Source organism: Saprolegnia diclina, assembly GCF_000281045.1.
Source record: "Saprolegnia diclina VS20 unplaced genomic scaffold supercont1.37, whole genome shotgun sequence".
NCBI lineage: Eukaryota > Oomycota > Saprolegniomycetes > Saprolegniales > Saprolegniaceae > Saprolegnia > Saprolegnia diclina.
The window spans coordinates 251,936-261,252 of record NW_008246104.1 but is presented as its reverse complement, the minus strand read 5'-3'; the positions used below and the strand labels follow the sequence as shown (position 1 = coordinate 261,252).

The 9,317-nt window shown below is 57.7% G+C and overlaps 4 protein-coding genes across 4 annotated transcripts; 2 read left to right on the top strand and 2 right to left on the bottom strand.

Annotated features, from left to right (window-relative positions):
* Positions 1–9: 9 nt before the first annotated feature.
* Positions 10–459, top strand: SDRG_10758 (hypothetical protein; the record flags this gene model as incomplete). The annotated part of the gene is made up of 1 exon (XM_008616765.1): positions 10–459. The coding sequence occupies one exon, from the start codon at positions 10–12 to the stop codon at positions 457–459; it is 450 nt and encodes a 149-aa protein (XP_008614987.1).
* A 1,982-nt stretch (positions 460–2,441) lies between these two features.
* Positions 2,442–3,143, top strand: SDRG_10757 (hypothetical protein; the record flags this gene model as incomplete). The annotated part of the gene is made up of 1 exon (XM_008616764.1): positions 2,442–3,143. The coding sequence occupies one exon, from the start codon at positions 2,442–2,444 to the stop codon at positions 3,141–3,143; it is 702 nt and encodes a 233-aa protein (XP_008614986.1).
* Positions 3,144–3,156: 13 nt separating this feature from the next.
* Positions 3,157–6,874, bottom strand: SDRG_10756 (hypothetical protein; the record flags this gene model as incomplete). Its single annotated transcript, XM_008616763.1, has 10 exons — positions 3,157–3,407; positions 3,458–3,576; positions 3,624–4,031; positions 4,076–4,174; positions 4,219–4,605; positions 4,646–4,965; positions 5,012–5,388; positions 5,440–6,275; positions 6,335–6,496; positions 6,548–6,874. 10 exons carry the CDS (start codon positions 6,872–6,874, stop codon positions 3,170–3,172), a joined length of 3,273 nt encoding a protein of 1,090 aa, XP_008614985.1. The 3' UTR covers positions 3,157–3,169.
* Positions 6,875–7,011: 137 nt separating this feature from the next.
* SDRG_10755 (hypothetical protein) lies at positions 7,012–8,792 on the bottom strand. Its single transcript, XM_008616762.1, has 6 exons — positions 8,134–8,792; positions 7,970–8,085; positions 7,603–7,923; positions 7,461–7,555; positions 7,205–7,411; positions 7,012–7,158 (listed from the first exon to the last, which is right to left on the bottom strand). Exons 1-6 carry the CDS (start codon positions 8,771–8,773, stop codon positions 7,101–7,103), a joined length of 1,437 nt encoding a protein of 478 aa, XP_008614984.1. The 5' UTR covers positions 8,774–8,792; the 3' UTR covers positions 7,012–7,100.
* Positions 8,793–9,317: the final 525 nt, after the last annotated feature.

Sequence of the window (9,317 nt, the reverse complement as noted above, 5' to 3'; positions counted from 1 at the left end):
GTCGACGCCATGCCGTATGCGGTCGCCGTCAATGACGCCAACGCGACCAAGCCCGAGGCCGACGCGCCGCTGCCCGTCTACGTCACGGTGATTGGCACGCCGGTCATTGACGGTCGCGTGCGCCAGCCGTACTCGCGCCACACGGTCCTCATGTACGACGCTGGACTGCCGTACTACTACATGCCCTACATGTACGTGGGCGGCTGTGGCGGCTTTGGCTACTACGGCGTCGGCGGCGGCTGCGGCGTCTCGGGCGAGGCGTACGGCGGCTGTGGCACGTTTGCGGGCGACGGTGGCTGTGCGTCGGGTGGCTGCGCGGTCGGTGGTTGCGCGGCAGGTGGCTGTTCGACGGGTTGTGGCGGCGGCGGTGGCGGTAGTTGCGGAGACGGCGGCGGTGGCGGTAGTTGCGGAGACGGCGGCGGCGGTAGCTGCGGTGATGGTGGTGGTGGCTGTGGCTAACAAAGAGCCGAATCATCTACCGGCAAATCGCTCGGCACGAACTAGCATGGAAGAAGTGTAATGGCTACAACATGCATTGTGAATGCCTCTTGTCTTGGTCTGTGCTGCACCGGACGACCCGCAAACGGCACACGGGTAAAGAAGACTTCATTTTCTTAGGCTGGATGCGCCTGCTGGATGCATGGATATATATGAATAAATGAATAGGTTGAAATATTGTGAATCCCGTTGATATACACAGGGCTCAGACTCGAATCGAGGACTAATGAAGGAAACGACGGAAGAGCGACCGCAACCAGGGTCGGCTGTCGAATAGAGCCATTCCTACGCTTGAACGGTTGCCGCTTTTTGGCGGGATCGAAGCAGCAAGGCCGTGGAACTTCCACGCGCAGCAAGGAAGTTGAGTTTTTGCCGTCCGGATGGACGCGAAGAGTGTAGATTGGATAGTTATTTTGCATTTACATGTTAGCTTGTCGATCCTAACCCACCACGCCACTCCCAATGGCTAGCGGTCAATCAAGTCGTCTATTGCCCCACTCGAGCGTCGTACAATGCGAAATTTACAGAGCTTGTCGTCTCCACCCGCGGCCGCAAACTTCCCCGGTGACGACACTAGTGCAAGATGCGCCCCCGCTTACGCATTCACGGCGCGGCGAGCGAATAAAAAAGAAGGAAATTACTAGTCTCTACGTTTGCGAAGTCTTTGTAAAATGTATATATTTCAAATACTGGGCGGCAGAGAGGTTCGATGTGGGTCTCATGCAATATCAGTGGTACCCCTGCACACACGATTTTATTACCGGGTTGCGTGGCGGCAACTTGTGACAGCAAGCTTCTGGCTGGGTAGAGTTCTTCAAGGGGTATGTCACTGTAGTCAGGGATCTATCCACGCCATGTGGAGGGGTAGCCCATCCCAAACCAGGAGTAAACATTGGGCAGTATCCGGATGGATCGCTGTCCGAGGTTTCTAAGGAAGTGTGCAACGCCTCAGGCTGGATAACAGAGCAGGGAAAAGCACTCGCTCTTGGTAGTGGGAGGAACACGGCCCTGAATGGCGATGGTCTCTAACCCCAGGTACTGGTGTGCTTCGAAGAGAAACTCGAAACCTTTTTTTATTTTGCTTCCGTTCTGCAAAAGCCAGTGCAGCAAGACACCAACACAATCGAGACGACCTCTTGATGCTTGAGCAAGAGGCGCCACGAACGAATACGACCGTATTGCTCATAGAATTTATTCATCTATATATATGCACCTGTGTGTTGCAATCCCTGCAGACACGGACCGTCGAGGACCCATGGCTCAAAGTACACAAATTTTGTGTACTAGTACGTTGAGCCATTAGTCCTCGACGGCTCCGTGTCGACGCAATTCTCTGCGTTGGTTTTATTCCGTCAACGGTGTCAGCATCCAAACAGGAGGAGTCGTTTCACGAGCGTCGAGGCGTGTGGGCCATTCGTTGTGATACACGCTGCGATGACATAACGTTAGCATATTGCTGTGACGGCCTACAGCGCTCTTCTATCACTCCATCCTAGCCTTATTGTTGAATTAGAAAACAACATTATCACGACCATCGCAACGAGATGAATGCAGTAAGCGCCGTCGAATCTCTCGCTGCGTTTAGCGCCAGCACCCTCGAAAGGAACACTAGTGGTGTTGTCCCGGTCGTCCCGCCGTGGCCAAAAGTTCGACCAGAATGTACGCCGACAACCCCATACATTCGGTCACGAATACAATTTTCGAATCGTCGAATGTACGCGTACGTCGTACGGCGCACTACTCTTCTGCAATTGTTTGTGCGGCTATGGGACTCGAAGTTGCAATCGTGGCGCGCTGTCGAAGCTCCGTTTGGAATTTGGACCAATCGTCGTCCTCCGGCGCTGCAACCTTCGTTGCGGACGCGGGACTACCCAATGCGAACATTAGGCGGTCAGCGCCACGGACCACGCAAGGCCGGCAATTACTTGTGAATTTCCCGCTTCATGAGCGTGTCCCTCCACGAGCTCTTGTCCAATGAAGCGGACTTGGCGCCATCGGCGCTCCCAAAGCGGGTGCTACACAAGACGCCGCCCAACGGCGGGCGCTGGTCGGACAGTGAGCACCGCCTCTTTCTCCAAGGCGTCGCGCTCTACGGGAAGGACTGGCGGCGCATTGCACGGCTCGTACAAACACGCACAACGGTGCAGACGCGGTCGCACGCTCAAAAGCACTTTGACCGCCTCGAGAAGGAGCAAAAAGACGGGAAATCCGATACGACGACGCATCCGCCTCATTCCGTGCCCAAGCCCGCAAAGCTGGCGAAGACAACCAAGGGCAAGGCGAAGCGCGTGCTGGCGCACTTGGCAATGGGCCCACCACAGTTTTGTCTGCCCACGGACAACCAAAGCGGCGCCGGGTACACGGAACCCACCGAGCTGCCAGCGCATGTGTGTGCGACGAGCCGAGTCGATCTCGACCAGCTCCTCGACGACATTCCCGTGTATGATTTCCTCGCACTGCTGGCGTCCGAGAAGGACCGGTCGCTCATGGACGGCATTGATTTTTCAAGCTTGGACGAGGCGGCACCGGCGACGGACGCACGGCTAACGACGCCAACGACCCACTTGCCGTCGCCATGGGTGCCGTCGCTGTCGCCACAGTACCGGGACGCGCCGAGTCGCTTTGAGGACGAGTATTGTTTATAAGACGCTTTGTGTTACTAGAATATGTGTTAAGTGCGGGCGAATGGAGGTCGTGTGTGGCGCAACGTTTGGTCGACGCTGGCATTGGTTTCGGCAAACACTTGCCGTCGCTGCAGCATACTACGCTCAATCGACTCGAGAGCTTTTCGTCGCATGAACGGTGATTGGCTGGGAACGCCGCGCACGACGTGGCTCTCCAATTGCACTTGGAGCTTGCCGGCTCGGGATGGCACGCCGCGCGGGGTCCCCTTGGCCTCGGTCACCGGTCTACAGCCGTCCATCGTTTCTTATTGCTGGCATATAGCACTGTAGTGCACCGATCGAGCGCTGGAGGACGAATGGCAACATCGAGCATTGTCGTGGGCGATCGAAGCTCCGCATCTTTGACCGCGCTGCTTCGCGTTGTCTCGGGAAGCCCGCCGTCCGTCGTCAAATCCTACGCAAGATCGTAGAGTCTCCTGCGACGATTGGTAGTTGGTGTACTGCCGGCGCCGTCGAGTATGTGACGAGCGTGTCCATGCAGGCGTTCCAGGCCCGCTTTTGTTCGCAGCGGAGGGCACGGTGGGTGTCCGAGAAGCCCGCACGCTTGATAACCGAGCGCTTACGAAGCTGGACAAGCGCATGCTCGACGCCATGGGACGTGTGCGTCTCGAGCGAGAGCACCTCTTCCATGCGCTTGAGCCCCAAGCATTTGAGGACGCACTGCCATTTGTTCCAATTGATGCGCGCCTTGATGTCGGCGAGCGTCGCTGCGTAGCCATGTACGAGCTCGTGCACGCGGTGCTTTGAGAGCCCGAGTGTTGGTGGTAGCACTTGATTGAGGCACAGCGCTGGCATCTCGGCGCCAAAACGGCGACCGACGCTCGCCAGGAGCTCGTCTTCCGGTGCCGCCTGCCATCAACTCGTGGAACACTCTTTACGTCACATTTTCGTACCAAAGGCATGGCCGACGCGCCTTCAAGAACGTAGTGGGGCAGCGTTGTATGCGGCGGTACCTCGAGAGCTGTCGGGTCCATCCAGTCGCGCTCTGATACCTAGAATGTGTTTTAGGGGAGAAGGAAAGCGGCAGTATGCGGACTTGTGTGTGGCCATCGCGCAGGCTCGGTGGGGCATACTCGACGGGTGGTGGTGTCACAGGGCGCTCAACCACACTCGACCGCGCCATGAGCGTCCGAGGCACCGGCTTGCTCTCGGGCACAGGCGCAGTCACGGGTGGCGGCGTCACGTCAACGACGACGCTGGCAGCGGTCACCACTGGTGCCACGAGAACGGGTACTGGGACCTCGACGACTACCGGAAGGAGGTCCTGGAGATTGATGGCTTTGATCTCGTCGCAGAGCGCTTGGATATCGTTGTGGTGTTGCCGCTGGGTTTCTTCATTTTGTGTCGCGAGCATGAGGTACGACGCGCGCGCGACAGCTTTAAGCGTGCGTTGGTACTGCAGCGCGCCACGGCGTCGCTCGTCCTAGTCGAGAATTGTGTCAAGTTGATACACATATATGTACTGGCTCGTAGCTTGACGACGTGTCGATGCTTTTGTAAAAGAGCCGAAGCGCGTCTTGGGCCTTTTCGAGCTGCGTATCCTTCTCTTCCACGAGGCTGTGGTACTTGGCTTGGATCGTGGCGGCCATCTGCTGCGTCTCGAGCTTGTGCCGGCCCACGAGATCGGCAGTCGTTTTCTCGTAGCGCGCTGCCATGTCGGTACGGAACTGCACCAACGCGTCGACGTAGCGCTTCTGCGCACGCTGCTTGTCCATCTCGAGCTGCATTTGGAGCTCAGTGAGGATGGTGAGGTAGCTCTCGGCGCCCGGCACCGTCGATAGTTCTATACCACACCATCGCAACAACAGAAAACACACGTCATATAGTACTGCGCAGCATGTCGTCCGAGGCCTCGGTCGGTATCGGATGGATCTCGGGCAGCGCGGGCGGCAGCGCAATCGTCGCGGGGGCCACAAACACCTCGTTGATAAAGCCGTCCACTTGCGTTTCAATGTGGGTCTTTTGCGAAGCGAGTGCCGTCTTGCGCCGGCTCAGCAAGACCGAGTGCCGCGGACTGCTCTCCTCGTGCTTGGAAAGCGCTGGATCATCGAGGTCGTTGGCCACGTCGTCGTCGTTGTCGATTTCCTGCAGCGCGGCGAGGGTCAACTCGGCCGTCTCGGGGCGCTCGTGCGGCTCGAGCACGAGCACCCGAGGCTGCGTCACAAACAGTTTGGAAGTATCAATCTCATCATGCGCGGCGCTGAACCTAGTATCCGCGGCTAAGCTTGATACTGTCTTGATACAAAGAAGGATGTACCCGTGGTCGCCTTTTTGAAGCTCAAATTGTTTTCGAAAGTCGTTTTGTTGGCGCTCGAGCGCGGCCTTGTGGTCGAGTTGGGACTGATGCAGCTGGTCTTTGAGCGCCGACACTTTGCCTTTGAGCTCTGTGATTTCGTAGTCGTATTCCATGGCAATATCGGCGCGTATGCCTGGGTTTGAAGTGCGCGGGCGACTGGCGAGGTCGCTCAATTGTGCCTGGAGCTCGCGTATCGTGGCTTGCTCCAGCACACGCTGCGCTTGGACGTCGTCGAGCTCCTTTTGAATCAGCAAACTCGTCTCGGTCGAGTCGCGAAGCGCCTGCTGCGTCTTGGCGAGCATCGCGCTCGATTCTTTCTCGCGCATCTCGAGCGCCTGGTGTTGCTTGCTCAGCACCATGCACTTGTCCTTCCACTGCGCCGCTGCCTTGTCGTTCTCGAGCTTCTTGGTGACTTCCGACTGCTTGATGAAGAGCTCTTGGCGCAGCTTGGCGAGCTCCTCCGTTTTGACTTGGAGACTGTCAGCGATCGCCTTGACTTCGTCGTCCTTGGCTTTGATCGTGTCGGTCACGGACGTGTACATGCTTGCCGTCTCGTTCAGCTGGCCGAGCAAAATAGCCTTTTCTTTCTGAAGGCGGTCGATGAGCTTGTGGAGGTCGTCCGAGAACGCGCTGTGCTTGGAAGACGTGTTGGACGACGCGCGCATGCTCTGCAGCAGCGAAATCGTCTGCTGAAAAACGCTGTTGATGCGCCGAATGCCTGGTGCACAGTCTCTTCCGAGCTCGCTCACAACGTCGTTGGCGTCGCGGGACATGAGCACCCGCGCTTCGTCCAAGTCCTACACCAATCAATAGAGATGTATCAATCTTGATATAATTGTTGCAGAGGACGGCGTACGTGCAGGAACGGTCGGTCGCTAAAGCCCGACATCATGGTCATGGCTTCGTGCGTCGCCATGAGGATCTCGCCCACCTTCCACGTCACGGGCATGTACTCGTCCGGGTTGTTGTCGTACTCGATCACCGGTCGGTTCATCGCTTCGTCGTAGCTCTGCATGGCCTATGGAAACCCAAGCATCATCGATACGAGACGGACGCTAGCCTGAGCTACCGAGTCGACGCGGCTCTGGATCGATTTCAGCAGCTGGAGCTCCTTGGGCACGCGCGGGGTCGCCAACACGAGATCTCGAACTGGCGGCTCTACAAGCAAGTCGTCGTCCAGCATCATGACGTCGTTGATCGAGCGGTTGGAGCCTTCGCGCGGAATGTGCATGTGAAAGTGTGCATCTTCGGCCGGCGCTGGGAGCGTCGACTCGGTCGAGTCTCGCCGAAAGTCGGCTTTTCGGTGCCGACTTGCTTTAGGTGGCGGCGCCGACGGCGACACTGGGTGGAGGTGGTAGGACTTCCGCCGCAGCGACGGCAGCGCGCGCTCCGGCATGCGAGAAAGGCTGTCACGGTTTCGCGATAAAAAATAGAGTCGTCCCACGCTTGCATTCCAGTGTATTTTTCTGGGGTGCACTCCGAGTCATTGGGCGTATACTACGAGCGGATGTTTGGCTTCTTTGTGTATTTGTGTACATGGTGTGCATTTTGAACAGAATAACTAGACACTACATTTTGTAATACGTAAAAACTCGTTGGCAAATGCACATGACAAAATATCTCTACACAGCTGCACGGTCAAAGGCAAGGACAACGTCGTCGGTGGCCGGCGGGTAGACGCTAAGTCACGTGTGAGGCATCTTAAATACTCGAAGCGACGGCCTACCCCATTCCGACCCGCGTCTGGTTGATGGCTACGGTCGATGCTTGCAGCGAAGCAAACCGCAGGCCGGGAAGATGCTGCATGACCAGCGCAATGCACGACTTGAGCTGCGTCTTGGCAAAGAACCGGCCGGGGCACATGCTAGCGCCGAGCCCAAAGGGGCGCAAGGCACTGCGCTGCGCCTGGGTTGCATGAACAAACCGGTCAAAGCTACCCACATGATTGAGATAATGATTGATTTCTGGAGAGGGATACGTACCGAAAGATCTCTGGATCTGGAAACAGCGCCGCGTCCATGTGCTGCAGGAAGGGAGCCATTGCGACGCGGTCGCCTTTGCGCAGCACCACGGGCGGCTACACGCTAATGTTGGCATCGTCCAACAACAAATCGATGGCGCTACCTCGAGGGGCAACTCGACATCGCACGTTGCTTCGCGCAGAAGGAGTGACGCTGACACGAGTCGCAGTGTCTCGTCAATCGCGCTGTCAAGAACGACGCACTTGTCGAGGTCTGCTTTGGACCACGTTGCCTCGGACGCGAGCGCAGGTGACGTTAAGTGCAAATGCACTTCGGCTAGGACGGCATTCCATGCTGCCACGTCATGCAAGAGATGATACAGCGTCCAAAATGCGGTGGGCACCGAGTTGCTATTGGTCGCCCACAAGAGCGCGAGCTGGGTGCCGGCGCAGTTGTGCAAGGGAGCTTGCACCCGTCGAAACAACTAAACGCTCAGATCTGAGCCGCCATCCGAAACCAACAAAAGCTACCTGGAGACGGTCGAGCATAAACTGCGAGCAGCCGCGCATGAGGCTCGGCTCCACGATCGCGTCACCAAAGCCTTGTGCGATCGTGCTTGCGGCGGCGCGGGCCGTGCGCAGTAGCCCTACCCAGTGCTTATCACACGACAGTAAGAAAGGATAAGATGGTCTACATGTCGGTACGTAGCCCGAGGCGAGGACGGGAAACGCGTCGTCAAACGCCACGTAATCGTCCAACAAGTCGGCGTGCGTGTCGCAGAACGCGTCACCGAAAAGCGTGCGCGAGCTCGACTCGAAGAGCGCTTGGCGCAAGAACGAAAAGAGGCGGAGCTGGGACGAGCCAGATGCCGCGAGATGCCGCTGCAACGCACGTCGCTGTTGGAGTACGTTGGCCTCGATCAGCGCCGCGAGTCCCGTGCCGTTGACAAAGTGCTGTGTAAAGAGGCTGTGGACGCGGCGGTAGTGCCACTGGCTCGGGTGCGCAAACCCCGCGTCATGACCAAACGCTGCGACACAGACATCGTGCACCACGGGCCCGAACGAGAGCGCCTTGGTCTGGAGCAAAACGGCCACGTGCGCCGGCGACGTAAAGAACGTCATGTAGCGACCGGCCAAAAGCACCCGGAAGACCGGTCCGTGCTTCGTGCGGCACGCGCGCAGAAAAGCTATCGGCGAAGCTGCGAAATCGAGCGCCGAGCCCACGAGTGGAATGTACCAGCGAACCGTTGGAACGCCCGTCTGGCGAGTGGCGAGCTTCAAGGCGAGGACGACTGTGAGCACGACGGCGGCGACGATCACGATGAGCGGAAGCATATCGGGTGTGCTGGTGCCGGCAAGTTGCAGAATGAGGCTGCGCTTGCGAACGAAGTCGATCTTGACCCGCTGTCGCAGTTCCCCGATGGCCCGTACGGGTGTACGATTTATAGCGGTATTTGTATATCGAGGGTACCTGCACGGTTGGAATACGTGGCGGGTGCATACGCAGGATCGGCGGCAGAAGGAGTATCTTGACGACATCAAGGTAACGATACCGTTGGACATGCAGTAGAAGCTGCTATTCTACGCCCCATGCATGCAGCGAGGATGGATGGTCAGTCCATCAAACAAGCGTCGTCTCGAAATGTATATCGACGTCAGTATGGACAAGACAGCATGTACTTGGCCGCTGCACAGAGGTCGAGATCTTTCGTGCATGGGAGGAAGTTTAGTCGGCCGAGATGAGATGTGATAGCAGCCGCACGCAGCATTTAAACGCCAGCCTATCACAGCACTGGCTGCGGCAATGTCGTCCCAACTTGCCGCACGCCACAGTGGCACAGCCGAGTATCTTTCCCGTCGCAACGGCAAAGTCGCGGGC

Excerpts from the sequence above, each read along its gene's own strand:
- SDRG_10755 (XM_008616762.1), bottom strand. The coding sequence starts at position 8,773 with ATGCTTCCGCTCATCGTGATCGTCGCCGCCGTCGTGCTCACAGTCGTC. Across the intron at positions 8,086-8,133 it reads CTCGGGCTACGTACCGACAT|GGCTACTGCGCACGGCCCGC; the intron begins GTAGACCATCTT and ends AGCACTGGGTAG. Across the intron at positions 7,159-7,204 it reads CAGACGCGGGTCGGAATGGG|CGTCTACCCGCCGGCCACCG; the intron begins GTAGGCCGTCGC and ends CACGTGACTTAG.